The sequence below is a fragment of the Protomyctophum parallelum genome, assembly GCF_964188405.1.
Source record: "Protomyctophum parallelum genome assembly, chromosome: 15".
NCBI classification, from domain to species: Eukaryota; Metazoa; Chordata; class Actinopteri; order Myctophiformes; family Myctophidae; genus Protomyctophum; species Protomyctophum parallelum.
This window is the reverse complement of record NC_139710.1, coordinates 48,488,167-48,509,532: the sequence shown is the minus strand read 5'-3', so window position 1 is coordinate 48,509,532 and position 21,366 is coordinate 48,488,167. Positions and strand designations below refer to the sequence as shown.

The following is a 21,366-nucleotide window of genomic DNA, read 5'->3' as shown; positions in this document are numbered from 1 at the left end:
GTGTGTGTGTGTGTGTGTGTGTGTGTGTGTGTGTGTGTGTGTGTGTGTGTGTGTGTGTGTGTGTGTGTGTGTGTGTGTGTGTGTGTGTGTGTGTGATGTGCCCATCCATGTGGTGTGTGTGTGCAGTGCCACTCACTTACAGTACGCACACACAAATTGTGTCTCACTGTTTGTATGACAGTCGTGGGATAATTAAGCCACTGTTGGCCTTGTGGTTTTGATTATGAGATTATGAAGCTACAGTACGTGACACACATCACGAGGGCCACAGGGACAGGTCATGGTTCGTCCTGTCTGCTGTGCACCCAATATAATGAAGACAACAGCCGTCTGCACCGGGGATGATGGGTGAACCACCATTCTTTACCCAATCACTGAGATAAGAATCGGATCGTGGTTTTGCGCGAGCGCTGATTCACCTGGTCTCCTGTTGAAACGACACGCCGAGGTGTCGGATGGACGACACGCCGTATATTTTGCAAGACGGACGCTGTAATAACGACACAATTCTTCATCTTGCCTGTTTCATCAGCTCACGTGGCTGGTACTGTAGACCTGGAGGCGATGGGTTAGTCAGTGATATTCGTGCGTGGACATGACTGCACAGTTACTCTACACTTTCACACAGCTGATTCATGGAACGCCTGCAGGTATGTACTGTATGTACAGTACTGTACATTACAGTAGTCCAGCCATTCCCCAACCTATGTGGGCCGTGAGGATATTGCAAGTGGGCCCCCAAAATAAATGTACTTCTATAGGGGCGGCGGTGGCTCAGGGGTAGAGTGCCTGGATTATTATTAAATTGTTTTTATTGGTTTTTCTACACACAACAAGACATACCTACATACATATATACACCACTAGACTACACATAAGCATACAATACATTAAGACATTAACGAGTGCCTGGATGGTAACCGTAAGGTTGCCTGTTCAAACCCGGGCTCCCCCAGAGTTACTGTCGAAGTGTCCTTGAGCAAGACACTGAACCCCCAATTGCTCCCGATGTGCTGGTCGGTGCCTTGCATGGTTTCCGCTGCCATCGGTGTATGAATGTGTGTGAATGGGTGAATGTAATGCACAATCTCTGTAAAAGCACCTTGGATAAAGGTATAAATGCACCATTTACCATTTATAGTGACTGTATAGTAATGCGATGGATCACAATGTTGATGAAGGCCCTGAAGGCGCTCCAGGTGGTCCCCAGCTAATGATTGATAGTTATAGAGAGAGAATAATTTATACAAAGGCTATAATAACATGAAACCCATTAAGACCTGAGGCTGATTCTACAAATGTTCTTTGAATCCTGATTTATGATGTTTCTGATATCGTTTTATGATATCTGTGCTGCTCAAACTCCTAGAAGGAGCGAGTGCGTTTTCCGGCAGCGGCAATCAGACGCGGGTGGCATCGCCGGGGGACGGTGGGGGGGGTTATGTCACTCCACCGCTGCTCCGTTCCGCGGCAGTGTCGGTCCATTACATGGCCGACTGCCGATATATGCAGCGTTGCCAGTTAAAACTCACCCGTGTGTCTTCCCTGTGATGTTAGGGTTTGGGGTATAGGTATAGGCATATAGGTATAGAAAATGCACTCGCTCTCCCTACAAACTCTTTCATGTCAAGGACCCCCAAAATTATATCTCAACCGCTTATCCGCAGTCGGGTCGCGGGGGCAACATCTCCACCACAGAGCTCCAGACTTTCCTCACCACAGCAACACTAGTAACTTCATTTTGGGGGATCTCGAGGCGTGCCCAGACAATTTTGGAGATGTAAAACCTGCAACTCATCCTTGGTCTGCCCGTGGGTCTCCATCCAACGGGATGTGCATCGAGGACCTCACTAGTAAGACACTCGAAAGGCAAATGCCTGAACAACCCAAGCTGGCTCCTTTCCAAGCGAAGAAGCAGCGACTCTACTCCGAGTCTCTCTCGCATGACTGAACTTGATTGGCTGAGACATGAATGAGGAATAGGAAGCTAGACTGATTAGATTGATATAATCAGCTAACTGACCGCTGATTACAGCTGAGCTAAGGCATGCAGACTGCCAGACTCCCATGTCTCTGTACTATGAACTAACGCTGTGCTTCATTTACATTAATTGTGTGACAAAGTCTAACGCTTGATTGATTGATTGAAATATTTATTAACAGTTTGTAGAATTTACAGTACATTTTAAGCACAAACTCAATACAAAGACTGTTAACTGTGAGTGGACGACCCAATTAAGCATTACACTTGTTTACAACAGGGTCCACATTGTTCAATTCATCAAAACATTTAGAGACATACAAATAGACACTTCTATGTAGCTAAAGAACAGAACAGGAATGGCTAACGGCCATAGCTGAATGGATAGAGGAGGCCGTCCTCTGGGCAACATGAGGTTCCCGGTTCGCCCACCCAGTCTGCCCAGCCTATGTGTCGAAGTGTCCTCGAGCAAGACACCTTTCTCCAACTGCTCCCAGCAGATATTAGCACACTGCTAATAGTAATAGTAATAGTTGGATAAAAATTCAGACGTCAACTTTCCCGTGCAGTGACGAAAATAACCCAGAACCCAACCTAAAAAATAAATGGATAAAGTGGTTTAACTGATTGTGATGCTGTATTAACTCATTTTGCTGGGGACCCCCTGGCGCCGGGCCCCAAGGACCCCTGGGGGTCCCGGAACCCCACTTTGAGAACCATCTCTATTGCATGCATTATTTAAAGTGACATTTCACCACTGGAAGAAACTGCAGTCACTCAATGTTAATAGTATCTGTAGTAGATAACAGTAGCACAATTTGAAATTTGCACCCTGTGGCCAGAAAGATAATAGGGTTTGACTGGATTGCTGAATTCCTACAATGCCCATAATGCTTTAGTGCACTTCCCCTCCTTGTGGAGAGGGGGGAGGCTGCATGGAGGTGTGACTTTGTAGTCCAGGAAGGAAGTGAAACCACATTTTCATGACAGGTTTTTGGTCATGAACATGGCTTCATGACTAAAAAAACAAAGAACATATTACACACATACAAACCCCAGGTAAGTGGTCCTTTAAGTCTTCAGAACACAACGAGGGATTGGAATTTTACCAACGGTGCCCAGCTAGCAACAAATAAGGAATCAAACAGGGGGGAAAACAAGTTAATGGCAGGTTTAAATGATTCACATGACAACATAAATCTATATGAATCAATTTTATAGGAACGTCTGCTGTCATCATGTCTGAGGAACTGCAAACTTGTCGGAGGGCGATCAATCTATCGTCACCCTTCGACACCTGCACGTCCTCCTGGCTGTCTTCCATGTCACAAACTAATTCTAGACTGGCACTGCAGGCCCTCCCACCGCGGGGACATTACACATCTGGTTAGCATGTGGCACGCAGACCTGCATAACCACCACTGTCTGATGCCGTTTACTGTGGAACTTAAGGCTATTCTCACTACGTATATGAGAAGAAAGCGCTGTTGAAAGATGTTGCTGTTTGTTATTGCTACTAATGCATAATACTCGGTTAATCATCACACAGTTGATTTAATCAATTATATAATACATATTTGGGGGGATCATTTTTGAAACACTGTTTAAAAAAAAAGAAAGCTTATCTATCTACAAGCTCACGTTGTGTTGCCTCGCAACATATCGTGAGCTTGTGTATTGGCTATTTTATCTGTTTTTGTATGACACCATTGTACACCAAAGTATAAAAGTGTTTAATCAGACTACCGGTAATCAATTTAGTCAAAACATTTTTTTCCCAGTGTTACACGCACGCGCACACACACACACACACACACACACACACACACACAGCGCCTCTAATTCTAAGTAATCCATAGAATAACCATTAAGAATACTATAGCTGATAGTTGCAGCCCTAACCTGAATAACTCATACATTCCTGTTTGTTGTTTTTCTTTCCCTGGTTTGTGGGCCTCCTGTTATTCCCTGTATACTCCTCTGCAGTGTTTTTCTTTCTGAGCCAGTCTTCCTCAGAAGTGGCTGGGTGAAAACCATGTGGGCACAAAACCGCTCCTATGCATCTGTTTTGAAGTAGGTCAGTCATGGGATTCATACTAAAAAGACAGAGTTTGGAGACAGGGAGAGCAGAAAAGCCAGAATGTAATACATTTTTATAAGGCGAGTGATGCGGGTACAATTCCAATTCTGAGACATAATAGGCCTACTGTCATGTAGACTAGAGGATCCCATCATGAACATAACATTGGTAACACACACACAAAGAACATTCCCTGCACTGCATCTGGAAAACATTTATGTTTAACAACTTTATCATTTTCTCCAGCGAACACTGCCAGTTGTGAGCGCCCAGACAACTTATGCCACCCAGATCCAGATGCCTCTTGGACCTGGAATGCTTTACCTCGATACCTTCAATCATTATTCTAACCTTGTTTTGCTCTTTTGTTTTCTCCTCCAGGTTTTACATATATTATTAGGTGCATGTTCAAATGCAGCCTACCGTACCAAGCCACCAGCTATTAAGCTAACATCCTTTAAAGCAGGGGTCTTCAACATTTAGGTTGTGACCAGGCTGCAGTCGCAGCTGAGTAAGGCTGGGAACGAGGCTAGTCAATCCATGCTGCGTGGTGCACTGTAACAAGGTAGTGCTCAGTCAAGTTTACCTTACTGCAGCCCCAAGCCATTGCAGTGTAAACACACATTTACAAACATTTGTTTGCCTGCGTCTGTTTGGGAATCTGCGTCTGCCAGCTTTGTTTGACATTCTGCACTAGACTATAGCAGCGCCCTAGTGTCTGGCAGACTGATTGACAGGTGCCATGATCATATTATTGGTTGAAATTGATCCGGACTTGCTGATGCAATCACGCGTTATGTTTGTGTTTGAAAGTAGTTGAGATTGGACTCTTCGGGACTTTTTTGGCATCTATTGTCTCTCCATTATGACCACGGCTAAGCTAAAAACATACTTTCCATTTGAGCTGGTCAACCAGCCAAACCTAACAGTAAAATTAACTGATAACTGCTGTGTGTGCAGCAGCCAGGCGGACGGGGGCTTCAAGGCAAGGTTTATGCTTTGTCTTGGTCAGCGCCAACTCTTCTTCTTTCCTAAAATGACCTTGTGCACACATGGCTTGAGATGGCGAGCCTAAAGGTCAATTTCAACCACATTGTGCATATCTACGCAGACAGCACTAACTCACTTCTCACATTTTTGTGGAATGATGATGATGATAATGAGCTTGGTGTTCTGTTTAATTCCATTCCTTCCTCTTTTGAGTCGACAATAAAACTTTGCCTCACAGCAAAAGATTGCATAACATGCATGACGCAGGAGTCCAAAGACGTCTGCTTTTTTCGATTGACATGACTCAAGACTCCCCCAGGCTCTGCCAGGCGCCTATAGACAACTCTCACCACCAATTTGTAATTTGCCAGCTATGTTTTCACTTCCAGAGAAGGGCGTACAGATACCAGTAACACATGAGTAGTTTCAAAACAGGAATTCCGGTTGTGGTTTTGGGAATAGATATCGTTCCCAATAAGTACCAAAAAAGCATGCGTAACCTAATGGTAAAACATTCAAAACAGGTTTGGTTTTGGTGATAATTAGTATTTATATAATGATGATTCAGTTGTCTTCTCTTTATCTTTAACTCTGCATGGAACCACATGAAATCTCAGTAAAAAGTTAAACACTTAGCTCCATAGCTCCATTCAAAAATAAATACCGGTAATCTTAAAGTAAATGTATACCTACAATATTCTAGTTTGATGTTCAATTTGATTGAAACTTTTGATAATACGCCCCATAGTTTGAGAACAAGGCAAATATAGCTTAAGTGGAACCAAATCCCCACCAAAAGCCTGGGTAAAGAAGAAATGGTACACTGATTTGTGCTGATACAGCCATAGATGTGTGTGGGGAAAATGTTCTCACACATCCATTGAAAGCAGACAAAGCAGGAATAATGTTGGGTGATGAAGTTTCAGACGTGGGACAAAAGGACTGGACATAGAAAAGGAGGAGAGAGAGAGAGAGAGAGAATAAGAGGTGTGAAAGGATACAGGTGTGTGTGTGTGTGTGTGTGTGTGTGTGTGTGTGTGTGTGTGTGTGTGTGTGTGTGTGTGTGTGTGTGTGTGTGTGTGTGTGTGTGTGTGTGTGTGTGTGTGTGTGTGTGTGTGTGTGTGTGTGTGTGTGTGTGTGTGTGTGTGTGTGTGTGTGTGTGTGTGCGTGTGTGTCAGACAGAGTGACAGTCAGGAAGGGAGGCGTGGTTCTTCAGTGGGTGGGGTTGGACTCTGCCTGGCATGGGTCCAGCCCCAGCATGCATGTCTTGTGTTTATAAGAGCTGGCCGCCAGGTCTCCACTCTCCACACACACCACAGTCTCCACAGACACAGAGGACACATCATCCCTGCCTGCTTAGTGTCTCCTTGACTCCTCTGACACCTCCAGCCAGACCTAAACATGGGTCTACAGAAGGTGTACCTGGAAAAAATAGCAGCGACCTTCAGGCTGCGCAACCTACTGCTTCGTCAGGCCCTGGCTGAATGTCTCGGAACCCTCATCCTGGTGGTAAGTGTTTGTTTGTGTGTTTACATTCATCTTCTCTTGCGTCAGAGGTTTTTGTTAATTGCCAATTAATGCTAAAACCAGCCATGTTGTGTGTGTAATGATATGATATAGATATGATATGATATGATATAGTACTTTATTGTCAGTTCACACTGAAATTTGTCTTGCGACACAGCAGCCAAGTATGCAGAAACACATATACAAAACACAAATAACAAGACAATTTACATACATACAATGCATACAATACATACATACACTGTTACTTCCTTCACAGGTAGGCTAGCTGTTCCGTTCAGGTCAAACAGAGTCAGGGTGCTGCTATTGTGTATGTTGACTCACTGCAAAGGCTCTGCTACATTACATGGAAAAGAGCCTTATATTTAGTATCATCATTGGTAACACCTGTGAAGGATGTAACTGTTGAATTTATTATGTCAGTATGGCTGCTGTGGAAAAAGGTCTATTGCACTAATGCACTTAATTTCCTCCATTTGTTTCAAAGAGAACCTTCGCCATGTATGCACAGCATTGCAGATGCTTTGGGTTTTCTGAAGTCCTTTTTCCATCCTGTCTTTCTCCAGAGGCATGGCACCAATAAGGAGCAGCTTCCCTAGAAGCACTCATAGCATTGTATTCTAGTGTTTCTGAAAAGGCTCTTATCTTTTCCTAGAGATTGATTGCATGTTGCATTGATGTTGCTGCAGTGCCATTGTCATTGTTTTGTGTTGACGATGGAAGATTTGATGTCTAGACGAAACAAAAGACATCTTTGAGAGACCCCAAAGAGATTGCAGTGTTGTGTTTATTTGTGTTTATTTGTATATGCAACAGTCAGGATGCTATGATGATGCGGCACCCTGGCAAAGCTTGGGGCATCAAAAAGTGTCTGTATTGAAGACAAACTTAAGAAGTCTGCAGCAGAGATGATGCCTGCACTACGTGCAGTAATGTCCCCGGGCTAGAAAGCCTCACACTGTCCACATGCATGCTGATGCAAAACAAAAATAATAATCTTTGATTGAAGTCAAGACATCTGTGTCAAACAATGCTCAAGTAAGTCCAACATAATTGGTGCTGCTGAGCAGTGTTGGAAAGTATCTTTACTTTAAGTACTGTATACTTAAGTGCTTAGAGGCACTTTTACTTTACTTGAGTTACATTTTTCAAAACTTTATACTTTAAACTTCACTACATGTCAGTGGCAAACATTGTATATATCTTTTTTACTCCACTACAATTATTTGACAGCTTTAGTTTACAGATATTGTTGTTATTTATACGATAAATTAAATATACAAACTGAAAGTACTTGGTACTTTTACTTGAGCACATCTTTTTATTCAGGACTTTTACTCGAGTAAAATCTAGTATTTCTACATTTCAGTATTGATATTTTTACTTAAGTAAAAGATGTGAGTACTTTTTCCATCGCTAGTTTACTCACACAGTGAACACAAACTTTATTTACTAAGAACACCTACTGTTTGCAGGATGGATCCGGGACACATGAGTTGACACAACCTCACAGTGTGTTCCAGTCCAGACACCACATCTGATCTAATGGAGATGTACTTTTCCATATTCAAATATGAGATTTCACTGTTTGTCCAAGGGTAAATTCAGCACATACAGTAAGACAACTTTCCCTTCAGTCTCAGAGGTCTAATCTGTCTTAGTCTGACTTCATCCCATATATGTAAGCGCTTCATACAGTTTGATATACAGTTAATACTTACTGTAAAAGAAGTCCCTACTCAGGACTCTAATCCAGGTGCACAGTCTCCCGTGTGAGAGGCCAAACATCTACCACTCAGTCAAGAGGCATTTATTGGCCAGGGTAGATGCAGTGCTGCCTGCACTGCAGCACTGCGCTTATGAGCTCCAGGCACTATTACTTGTGAACCGACACACCAGTGTCTCATTCTGTCAATGGAAGAGTAGGGAGGGCACCTCCAACCACTACAGTATTATAACTACCATACACAGCAGATTGGTTTAAAATACGTTACATTTGTTGATATAAGTTCTGAATTGCAGCTTTAAGGGTAATCAAGAGGCTTCCACGCAGTGTAGCTCAGAGTTGAGTGACTTGTGGCTTACTTAGTGGTGAATAAAGTAATTGATCAACCTGTAGAGACCTGTACCCTTTCATGTTGACATCTCCTTAATGGCCACTCCCTAAACCACAATAACCCACAGTAGCTGCCAGCACTCTTAACAACAAAAGGCAATAATTATATGCAATAATGCAAGTAAATTATTCTGAAATGGTGTGAAGTGGCATACACGTGTATATAAAGTGAGTTACAGAACCGTTTTAATTCAGCATAGAGACTGTTTTTGTAAGGCTGCACTGTAGCTTATCTGATAATTAAGCCACACCAGTAGTTGGTGATTCATTTAGTATGTTACCTGCCGGCAGGTGTGGCACGGCTAAGCATAACAATGCATGTATGCTGTCATGTGAAATGACGTATATAGATTCATATTCATCCAAGAATCAAGCCACACCAGTGTTAGTAGGTGACTACTACTACCCATCGCCGTGTGCTGTAACTGTAAGTACTGTAGGTACAGTAGGTGATTAAGTAGGCCTATGTTGCCGGCAGGTGTGGCACGTCTGTTCAGCAGGTGACGTGAGTCGAGTGCTGGGTGGGACGGCAGTCTTAACAATGGAGGTGACACACGATGAGCATGCTTGACATATTTCTACTTCCTCTATTGGAGATGTCACCGTGTGTGTGTGTGTGTGTGTGTGTGTGTGTGTGTGTGTGTGTGTGTGTGTGTGTGTGTGTGTGTGTGTGTGTGTGTGTGTGTGTGTGTGTGTGTGTGTGTGTGTGTGTGTGTGTGTGTGTGTGTGTGTATGTGTGTGTGTGTGTGTGTGTGTGTGTCCGTACTCACTGAGTACTGAGTAGTGACCAATTAAGAAGTGAGTTTCATTCACTGATTCATTCAGGCCAACCACAGGCTGGTGGATATATACTGTACTGTACTGTACGGGGTCTTTAATGTATGTGCTGTTCCCACAAGGAGGACATTTGTTCTTGTAGGTCCGAATGGGTTGATGCGGCCTGGGCCGTGGCTCAGCGGTCCAGGCACCGTGGGTGGTAATCCATGACCGGCAGTGTCCCGGGGATTCGACTCCTGATCCGGGCCACCTTTACTGCATGTCACCCCCCCCCCCATCTCTCTCCCCATTTCCTGTCAGCCTACTGTCTGTCCCTCCATAAAAAAATATAAAATAAAGGCGAAAGCCACAAAAGAGAGGTTGATGCTTTCACAAGTGATCAACCAAAAGAATAATTTAACCACATGAGCTTCCCTATTCTGGGGGCGCACATTCGGAAAATGGCAAATCTACAACATGGGTTTTCCCCACAAAGGTAATGCATGTGGTCCCTGACCATGCATTTAGTATGTAGGAAAGTATTACTGTAGTAAAGTGACGATTTTTATTTTATCGACCAATAATCGAGCACGATGGGCACAATTATATGCCCATAATCAATCAATGGCATGTCTGCTACACAAGTTGCATGAGTTTAATATGGGCGGTTAATTGCCACGCCCATATCCCCCTTCCAAACACAACAGTAGTCCTTAGGTTGATTCTGAGTCAGGGTGGTGGTCCCTGGTTGGGTCACAATCAGTTGAAAACCCCTTCTCTACAAGCTTGTGGATTGGCTGTTTTCAGTGAAGACATGTGGTGTAGGGGCGAGTGAACCGGGTACTTGATGTACCCCCAGTCAGCCAAGTACAATGTACAGGGTTTAAGACAAGTGGTTTAAAACGTGGCGAGAGTGAGAAAGGGTGTGTGTCGGGGAGTTGTCTGAACAAAGAAACAATGGATTCCTTTTAAAATAAATGTTTAAAGTTACGATCGAAAACTTAATTGCCAGTTGGAACGCCAAACTTTGCTCTGGACGCCTTCATCCAGAATTACATTTTGAGAAGAAGGTGGTGTTGGTGATTTACTGTAGTTCCTGCGATAGTCAGTGATTTAAGGTTTTATTTCCATTCCAACACTCGTAGATCACTACTGAGGCTTCTCTGACTCACTCTGTCCGCCTCTGCTGATCGAGCTCCTGTCTAGCTGGATGTGCATCAACTATTAAATTGTAGTTGAACACTTATTTTTTTCCTTTTTAAAAGGACCTCCTGTATCGAACTGCCTATAGATAAGAGCTTAGTGTTAATTGCTTACGGATGGGCCTTTTCTGGTGTAATCCCATATCTCATCTCACTGAGTCATTTGGCACTGTTGCAGACCAAGTAGGCTACTGTACCTGCTGCCTACTCATTTGCAATGAGATGCCTCTGACATTCAGAAATACTTGGAGCTCTGAGTTAAAAGCAATGCATCCATATGCACACGAGCACTCTTCTACCATGGCACTGATCTGCCACTATAGTGGAGGCTTGGCTGGGTTGAATGGGGGCTGAATAGAATTTAGACTGAGCCCAGTGAGGGTGAAACCTCCATTAGGCGCCGGCTCCGTGCAGTGTGGCAGCCTCAACATGTGTGCCCTGTGGTCTGGGTGGAATGCTGACTTGTCGGGGTGGGAGGGGGGTTCCGAGACTGGCAAACTCAGCAAGGACCACACGCAGACCTGTTGCTGGAACAGATATACAGGACTATGTAAAGCGCCTTTATCCAAGGCGCTTTACATAGATTGGGTGAATATGTAAAGCACCTTGGATAAAGGCGCTATATAAATGCACCATTTATCATTCTTAAGGATGTTCCTTATAACAGTAGATCATGTTTTTGCCCCATAAGGTGGGCGGTACGTGTCACTCATGTTTTGCTCTTAATGGAAAGGAAACTCCTTCCAGGTTGAAAGTTGAAACTGAATATTTGTTCATCAGATAAAGCAACAGCATAATGGCTACGGCAGTAGGCTACTTTTTTTGTTTTTTGCAGGGTCAGATGTCAACACATTAGTGATTTTCTGCATAACATCTCACCTTCCATTCAACAACAATCGCCTTTTGATTAAAATGTCCTCCATCGTGGAGGACATTTTAATCAAAAGGCCATTCGGTTGCTGCGGTTTCCCAGATAATGATGTCCCCACTTCTCACCCCTTCATGACAGGAGTTTCAAAACGCCACTTTATGACCATCAGTTATTATGAAGCGCCATAAATGAACAGTATTTGTGGTTTGCTTGTGTCTTTTTTTTTTTTTTAAGATATTTTTTTGCGGCTTACGCCTTTTTATTGATTTTTGAAGGGACAGACAGTAGGCTGACAGGAAACGGGAGAGAGATGGGGGGATGACATGCAGTAAAGGCCGTGTCGGGTCCGGGAGTCGAACCCGCGGCACACTGCGACTGGATTACCAGTCCGGTGCCCAGACCGTTACGCTACGGCCTGGGCCATTGCTTGTGTCTTTCAGAGCGGTTTGTGCAACACTTCAAATCTCTCTGAAGCATTTCCAATACATTTCTTTCTACTTTATTCATTCTTAAAAAAAAAAAAAAAAATTAACCACTGTATGCCAAGGTAATGGATATACACATAAGGGCCTCTTAAAGGTATATTCAGTGATTTCACTCAAAAAACCTTAGGTTTCGTTTTTGGCTGTGGGACCCAGCCTTTCGTCCAATCAGGATAGAGAGTCAAAAACGAAACCTAAGGTTTTTTGACCCCCAGGGGTTAACTGGGGACAGGGAGGAACTCCTTATATGGCCAGCACACTCTATAGTAGGGAGGATTATCACAACAAAACAAAAAAATAAGGGATATTTGAATTAAGTGAAATCACTGAATATACCTTTAATGTCTAGAAGCAAAATTCAAAACTCATTGCAGTCTGTGTTGTGAATTGTTGCTGACTACACAGAGTAAGAAATGGAACACATTTGCACTCACGACGGCTGGCTGTGTGTTACAATTACAAAGGATGAAAACCTGATGAATACATGATGCTAGACAGATGCTAGGTTTGATGTTTACCTCGTGTCACAATTTCTTTGAAGTACGGTGTTCTCTTTGCACTCTACTTAAGTGACTTTACCTTGTTTGCTTGACTACTAGAGTGCCAACTCGACTGCTTTCTCAGACCTTGCACTTGTAAGTAGCTCTGGATAAGACTAAAGAGCGTCTGCTAAATATAATTGTACATACTGTTAGGTGCTTTAAGCCACAATTTATACAAGCTTACAAGTCGCATAATCTTTACAGTTTCACAGCTGCTCAAAACACTCAACCATGTCAGCTGGATGGTCGTGCTGCCGGTAAATGATCAGATCGTGACGTCAACATCATAATTGCAATGTCCCCAGAACCCAATTCTGGACCCAAACCTGTTTCTCCCCCTCTACCACGAGCCCCCAATCTCTAGGAAAGAAAAACAGACTAAAACATCTTAAGTTAAAACAGAAGCGGAAAATGAATATCCGCTGGAGAAGCTATAGGACGTCGAAGGAAAAAGTGTGTGCGTGTGGGGCGCGTAAAACTAGGACATGCTGTTAACCCATTTTCTCTGTTTTTCTTCTTCTCCAGATGTTTGGTTGTGGTGCCGTGGCCCAGCTGGTGCTGAGCAAGGGAACCCACGGCATGTTCCTGACTGTCAACTTTGCCTTCGGCTTCGCCGCCACCTTGGGCATCCTGGTCTGCGGCCAAGTTTCAGGTACGTTTAACCACAGCACACAATGCGACACGCTGTGAATGAGCCTGTACACGTTGTGTGAGCTCGTAGAATTGGGTATTAGAATTGGATATTTTTGGTGAGAATGGATAAGTCGTTAGTATAGAGCCCTGAGGCAGTGTAAGTGAATTAAACGTATATTGTAGTTACAGTATGTGTGTGTGTTAACTTGTATATCTGTACAGGGTTCCCATGGTACTGAAGTTCCTGGAAAATACCCTATATGTAATGTATACGGTGTGACAAAATTAACAGAACGACAAACTCACATTGATTTAATTGCTTATGAAAATGAATAGGGAATTATTTCCTGGGCCCTCGTCGGGTGCGGGACTGCGACGCTCTATATGGGCTCGCGGCGAGTACATGAACCACGTGACCAGGCTGTTTTCTGCCCCCTCAATGTCGTAAACTCCTTCTTACTCTATGCCTCTGCAGTGCATGAGCGGAACGGTGAGAGCACAGGAGTAAGAGACTCATTAGTGCGCTGACTGATTGTTATACAGTCCTGGAAATTGGGTTAAATACCCTGGAAATGTTTTGGAAAAGTTTTGAAATGTCATTGGAAAGAAATGTGTGGGAACCCGTCTGTAGTGCATGCATGTTGACACACACATGACAGGACACACAGACCCACGTTCGACCCTGAACAGGTCACATGGACCATTATCAATGAAAACGCACACGCAGACCACCTATAGCAACACCTTGACAGATAACATCCGCGAGCGCACATACACACACACACACTCATGTACGTCATATGGTTCCATTTGTATACTCTCAAAGTTAAATTTACATGTTACACAAAGTTGATTTTACAATATAAATTGAGGGTCCCAGGGATAGAAATGCCATTAAATGGGGGTCCGTAGACTATAATGCATGTCAAACTGGGGGTCCTTGAAATTAAACGGGTTGAGAATCACTGCTAAGGCCGTACAAATCTTCTCTTATGGGGGGGTCCCTGGCATATGTTTTCAAATGGGGGTCCGCGGGCTAATTAGTGTCAATTTGGGAGTCCTTGACATGAAAAAGTTTGGGAACCACTGCTATATGGCATTGCAGTGGGTTTGGTTTTCTGTTCCACTGAAAAGTCGGCCATTCATTTTTCCAATAGAGATTTATTAAATATTCACGTCGATTATTTTAAGCCTAGAATTAAGATATCCGGGATCCTGGTGAATCATGAATTCATTCTGTTTATTTTTATTTTTATTAGTATATCTTACTAAAATAATAAACACAGAATCAAAGGTTTTATGGTCGGCTGCAGTGGTTGGAGGTAGGGATGTCGCGATCACGTTTTTTGCTCCCAATCCGATTCTGATCATTTGATTTTGTGTATCTGCCGATTTTTCACAATAGTACAGTATCCAAAATTGCAGCCTATATTCCAGTCTAATAGCACCGATTTCCGATCACGTGATTGGATCGGGACAACCCTATAGTTGGAGGTGGTCTCCCTACTATTCCATTGAGAAAGTTTGACCCTGGTGTCGGGGTAGGATCACTAGGATGCCTACCGTTTGGCAGACGAGACGGCACACTAGATTTGACACTGGAGGAGCTGCATTCTATATTGTCATTTGGACATTGTTGCAATTCTCCATTAGGAGGGATGTGTAAAACACTGTTTGCGAACGCAGTGATTGCGAATGCAATGAGCACTAACGATGAGACCCTGCAGATCGTGTCTGTCTGTGTGTCTGTCTGTGTGTCTGTCTGTCTGTCTGTCCTGCTGTGACACCACCCGCCCGCCACCAGAGGGCGCAGCTGTAGCACAAACACACACACACACACACACACACACACACACAGCTGCGTTCGCTTCCCGCGTTTGCGCTTCTTACTTGTTGTATACTGTAGCTTAAAAAAACCTGTGAAAATTCCTTCTCAAATACCTGCTAATCGGTTTCACGTTGTGGATCTGGGATGTGTGCCCATCTCTTCACCTCAGGGTTATCCGGGCAGAAATGTTGTGTTATGAGGTGCAAAAAATATTGCTCTGCTCTGCAACATTGTTTTCTCAACATGCTTGTGACACTGTATGCATCTTTTTTCGCAGGAGGCCATCTGAACCCTGCAGTGACCTTTGCCCTGTGTCTGCTTGGGAGGGAGCGCTGGAGAAAGTTCCCAGTATACTTTGCCTTCCAGACTCTGGGTGCCTTCTTGGGTTCTGCCATCATCTTCGGCATGTACTATGGTGAGGAATGGCTCCAGGCATGTAGCCAACATCTCTCTCTCTCTCTCAACCACCACTCATACTCAAGAGAGTTGAATGACTTGCGGCTTACTTGGTCGTAAATAAAGTAATTGATCAACATGTACAAACATAGTTTTTCATGCAACATCACCTTTCATGTTGTCATCTCTTAATGGCCACTCCCTAAACCATAATAACCTTGCTTGTACAACAAAGGTTCTACATGTATATACGCGAGGGGAAAAAAGAAAACATGATATATATATTAGCTCTCTTCATTTAAGATCTCAAAAAGCTTCTAAATGGAGTCATTTTCTATGATTCTGAACTCTCACTCACATCTATTTTAGGGGCCATGTACAGTATACAAAGTTAATTGTTTTGGAAAGGCTACATTGTCGTTTACTTACCAATATAAGCACATTTACATTGCATGTAAATTGTGCGTGCGTGCTTGTGTGTCCTCCCTAGTACAGTATGTACAGTATATAATTGACCAGACTGGACAAAACTGTCTCTCTGCAACCACATTGGATGCCTGTGGCATACAGTATGTGTCATTCTACACTAATTGAAACCAGAGAGCATATAAAGAAGAGCCTGTATCTCTTGGTGTCCCTTTTAGACGCACTGTGGGACCTCCCTGGGAGTTTCAGTCTGACTGGGCCCAATGCCACAGCTGGCATCTTTGCCACTTACCCTGGAAAGCATCTCACCCTCCTCAACGGCTTCTTTGATCAGGTACGACCCTCTAATACAGATTGTTCAAAGCGACAAAAACGTTGGGACGTCCCTGGTATGAATATTATATCCATATCATGATATTACACTGTATATTGTCTGTGATGTTGGATATTCTAGTATTGTAATATACTGTATGGCATGTGTTCTATAAAAATATAAATATCGGATCTGGGGGGATTGGCAGATACTCAAAATTAAATGATAGGAATCGGATCGGTAGCAAAAAAGCGTGATCGGGACATCCCTAGTGCCTAAGTGTCCTATTCAGTATTTTAGCTGTGACGTGAGCGCCCCCTCCTGAGATACTTCCGGGTCCTACTTTTGTGTCGCTTTTGTGTCCCCATAGAGATATACTGTGACGCTCCGTCGGACTAAATCTGAGACGAAAACAACCACGAAAGTCTCATTTTACCGCTTTCATCGCAACAACAAAGCTGCACTGCTCTCCCAAATCTGGCTGTGACAGGCCGTCAACGAAATCCTCATTAATGCAAACTAGATTCAACATACTCAAGCCTGCAAATATGCTCCCAAAATATTTTACAGAGCAAATGGCTGTTGCCACCTTCAATAATAATGATAATAATAGTCTTTATTGTCTGCACATCATGTATATTTTTGTTGTCATGGACACTGAAAAATAACGTCATTGTAAAAAGATTCACGCGTTTAGATATTCTATTTACAATGAGATGCGGACGGGAGCTGGTGCCACTTGGACCCGGACGTAACGTAGCACTACAAAATGACGTCGGACTTAAATACTGAATAGTACGTCATACTGACCATACTTCACCTCATTACTCATACAGATCATCGGGACAACGGCTCTCATTGTCTGTATCCTGGCGATCGTGGACCCGTACAACAACCCCATTCCTCAGGGCCTGGAGGCCTTCACGGTGGGTTTCGTAGTTCTGGTCATTGGACTGTCTATGGGCTTCAACTCCGGTTACGCTGTCAACCCTGCCAGAGACCTGGGACCACGTATTTTCACTGCCATGGCTGGCTGGGGCACCGGAGTCTTCAGGTGAGTCTTCTATAATTCTTTCTACATCGGAGGAGCATTCTTTGTGTCTTGTCTTGGTTTAACCACTTGAACGGCCAGCATCCCTATTCTGGGATGTGCTCCAAAAAGTAATACAGAGAAGGAGTAATCTGCACGCTGGACCTTTTGTCCAGCACCAGCAAAGAACTGGATGTGCGCATTTGGTGTAGAGTGAAAAAGAAATTTCAGTTGCAACTCGTCTGTTTTACTAAGTCTACAGAGTTTAAATGGTTAAACACTCACGTCAAAGTAGATTTGACCATTTATTGCAAAAGAATGGAATACAGTGGAATGGAATACAGTTAAACCTAGCGTTAAAGGCTCTGGGAGATGTTCTCTGAATTTTGTCGAAGCAGCATGCTTCAGAATCAGGGAACGTTAGCAAAACCCCCATGGATATACAAGAACGGGCATATCAAGACAGTTAATGAAATTAACTTGAGTCATGCAAACTTGAAACATACAACTTGAATGCATTTTAACATTAAAGCCATAGAACATTGAATCAGATTAGAGCTATACAACATTTAATTCTAGTTTATTTAGAGACATGCACACAGGAATCAGTTCCTTTTGTTTACATGTTTGAGCAATACATCGACATTGATATTTAGCTTGAATAAATGCTAAAAGCGCATCTTGACGTCATCATCATCATCATTTTTCGACCGCGGTCGAGATCATGGATTTCACAATGCCACGGCAGACTTTAAATGTTTAAAGTACTTGAGCCTATGCCAGACTCTGATCAAAAGGTGGAGGCTGGGGAGGTGGAGGCAAGCTTTGCCAGCTGCAGCAGCAGTGTCTGTGAAGCAATGGACTCATTGTGTAACAGAGGGACGTATTTAAACGGACCGCCTTGTTGAGGGAATGAGGTGTGAATGAGAGATTGAAGCTAGCTAGGCTAATTGACCAAAACAGCTGACTGACAGCTGAGGTGTGCCTGTATGAACTAACACTGTGGGGGGGGGGGGGGACAAAGCCAGATCGCTAACTAACGCTAATCGCTATTCTTGTTTACCTCAGTTATGGGAACTGCTGGTTCCTGGTCCCGATCTTCGCTCCGTTTCTCGGCACCATCCTCGGCGTGATCATTTACCAGCTGATGGTCGGCTTCCACGTGGAGGGAGATTTCCACGACCGGCAGGAGAAGGACCAGGAGAACGAGCGAGTCCGCCTCACCAACGTCACGACCAACGACCACTCTAAAGAAGAGACCAAGGAGATGGTGTGAAACAACCCGCGTTACACGAGGATGTTACTCTAGCATCATATGAATACACAGTCTGTAAATACACACACACACACAACTAGAGGATTGAGCATTCAAACACTGTTGTCTTTCTAAAAGCACCAGTTGGGACATATTCCTCCAAGGACTCTTGACAGCTCATGTTCATGGGAACAGCCAAAGGCATAACGGTAGTAGTCTCTGCTTAATAGGCTAAATAATCATTTCACTTGTGACTATTGTGCCGTAGAGGAATGATTGTTTATGAACATATTGGGGGTGAGGAAAGCATTTTTGTTTTTTAAACACAGAATTACATTAATTCTTAATCTTAGTGTATTTTAGACATTGTGTTCGGAGAGTATTGTAAGCTTTGTACCGAAGTAGATATTAGTTTGTCATATTTTATTTGTATAGATTGTTTACATTGTTGTAATGTATACAGTATGTGCATCCCAGCCTTGGCCAGATATTTGTAATATTTTCCAGATCGTTTCAATGCTAACATAATCAATTCAGGGATATTGTCTTTAAAGTTCTGATAGTTAAATATGTCCAATTGTCCATGCATCGGTTTATGAGAAGAATGTTGTTTTGAACAACCCTTCTCAAAACTAATGTAAATGTAAGATACATAGTTTAATTTAAAAGATATGTACTACATTTTTCTTGTTAATTTATCAAAGGCTTTAAAGACGACAACAAAAAACATGGACTACTATTTCAAAAGTAATTGTGTTGCTGTTGGGCAGAAACTTTGTTACAACTTACTGTATGTCCAGGACTTTTACATTTCAGGAAATGGAAACATTTTGTATTTAATCACAAGATCTTGTTTAATATGTAGTTATTGTGTATTCACAATCACTTGTTAATACGTTTCATTGGTTAAACATTTTTTAAACCCACACAGACTAAACCACGTTCACTTTCAAAATGTTTTAAAAATAACAAATAGCTGATCTACAAGCACAAGGCACGTTGGATGCAAAAACATAAAACATTTGAATTATGGAGATGTATAAGCTTCCTGCCTGACAGCGACAATGTGTCGCCCTTGTACTGTAAGTCTTCTGATGTGTCAGTGCCTTTGTGTTACACTCTATGGCAGGGTGCTGAGGTGCCTATGCTGTGAAACCCTTTTGTATTTTAGGTTTTTTGGTCAAGCGGGAGATTCTTTTGTATATTGACATAATAAAGTCCTTTTTATCATTGCCTAAAATGTGGGTCATTGTATGATGTTACACCCTTTCTCATTCTGTCTACTTTCTCACGTCTGCTCCTTGGATGATCGTAAAAAAATGTCACCCGGTGAAAAAGTGCCAACTCCACCTGGTGTTGTACAGTGTCTTTCATTGTATTCTAAAGGGACATTATGTACAACAGTCTTTAAATTCACATACAATTTACAATTTACAATTTAGGCATTTAGCAGACGCTCTTAATCCAGAGCGACTTACATTTAAGCAAGAACAAAAGCATGGGAATACATCACATAAAAGCATTTATCATGAGACATGCGTAAGCTAAGAAGGTAACAGTGGAATATCTATATGATGAAACTATACATACACTATACATAATAAACTATACATATTCACTACTATGCTATACATATGTACTATGGCGTGCTATGACTATATGCAATACAATTATAGTGCTGTCTACATAACATGCTATAAGTCTGTGTCAAATGCTATCTAAGTCTGCAGAAATGCTATCTAAGGGGTTAGGGTCACATGGTCATCTAGGGTTGTTAAAACGATAATGAAGGTATTTAGCCCAAAGGTAATTAAAGGCATTACATTGATGTATTTCATTCATTGAATACTTTATTAGTCGCATATGGTACAATAAGACATTAAGGCTAAAAGGATATAGTCTGGGGCCTTGTTTCCATTGTGGACCTATCGTGTGTGTGTGTGTGTGTGTGTGTGTGTGTGTGTGTGTGTGTGTGTGTGTGTGTGTGTGTGTGTGTGTGTGTGTGTGTGTGTGTGTGTGTGTGTGTGTTCCAGTGCACTGGAACTGTATCTGACTGCCCGGTGTTGATTCCGTTGGATAGCTGGTTGTCCAGAACAAGCACAAAAGCCTCTGCCCAGTCCTGCACCTGATCTCCCTTATATCTCCATATATGGAGCTGGCCTGTTCTGACATCACAGTGATGTTCTGACTGTCCCTGTCACTGTCCCTTTGACTATCTTAAATCCCAATCCCATTGATATTTAGAAAAAAGGGAAAAAAAGAGGAAGGAGCACATCTGTTGGGCCAGAGTAGAAATCTCCATCAAGGTGCTCTTTGGTACAACTGTGTGACAGAATTGATGCAAAAAAAGAGAGACCAAGGCACTTTTTTTAAAGATTTGTTTTTGGCTTTATTGATAGTTATTAGTGAAGATAGACAGGAAGGTGGGAGAGAGAGAGAGAGTGGGAGAGCCATGCAGCAAGGGTTGTCATGAACGGGACTCGAACAAGCCAGAGCCTATAATATGTGGCATGCGCCTAGACCACTTGGCCAGCAGGCACCCCGCAAGGTCAAGGCACTCTTGTAGAAATATAAAACGCCTTTAATTTAAAGTGGCTAATGCATTGAATGAATTTTAATCTTGCAATGCATTAGCCACATTTTATTTTTCTGCCTTGGTGTGCCTTTGAGTGCCATGGACCCATTTGAACCCATTGATATTTGCTTAACCCATTCTGACCGGGCTCCCATTTTGGTGTCGGCATCATGTTATGCTTTAGCTATTTAAAAATAGCAGATCTACAAGCTCATATCGCGCCACCGAGTGGCGCGATACGAGCTTGTAGGTCTGCTATTTTTGAAAAATCGAAGAACGACTGACATTTTTTAGAATCTGATCTCAGGTCAGAATGGGTTAATCAGGACCAGTGTGTGTCCGGCGGAAACCTCATATGAATCT

At 42.9% G+C, this 21,366-nt stretch overlaps 2 protein-coding genes across 2 annotated transcripts in view; one reads left to right on the top strand and one right to left on the bottom strand.

Annotated features, from left to right (window-relative positions):
• LOC310872396 (ectonucleoside triphosphate diphosphohydrolase 2-like) overlaps positions 1-21,366 on the bottom strand; it is a 249,295-nt gene that overhangs the window by 126,728 nt on the left and 101,201 nt on the right. The window lies entirely within an intron of this gene.
• LOC310872552 (aquaporin-3-like) lies at positions 6,324-19,339 on the top strand. The gene is made up of 6 exons (XM_083784523.1): positions 6,324-6,560; positions 13,073-13,199; positions 15,286-15,423; positions 16,049-16,164; positions 16,980-17,197; positions 18,242-19,339. The coding sequence occupies exons 1-6, from the start codon at positions 6,453-6,455 to the stop codon at positions 18,447-18,449; spliced, it is 915 nt and encodes a 304-aa protein (XP_083640649.1). The 5' UTR covers positions 6,324-6,452; the 3' UTR covers positions 18,450-19,339.

Excerpts from the sequence above, each read along its gene's own strand:
- LOC310872552 (XM_083784523.1), top strand. The coding sequence starts at position 6,453 with ATGGGTCTACAGAAGGTGTACCTGGAAAAAATAGCAGCGACCTTCAGG. Across the intron at positions 16,165-16,979 it reads TCAACGGCTTCTTTGATCAG|ATCATCGGGACAACGGCTCT; the intron begins GTACGACCCTCT and ends TTACTCATACAG. Across the intron at positions 17,198-18,241 it reads TGGGGCACCGGAGTCTTCAG|TTATGGGAACTGCTGGTTCC; the intron begins GTGAGTCTTCTA and ends TGTTTACCTCAG.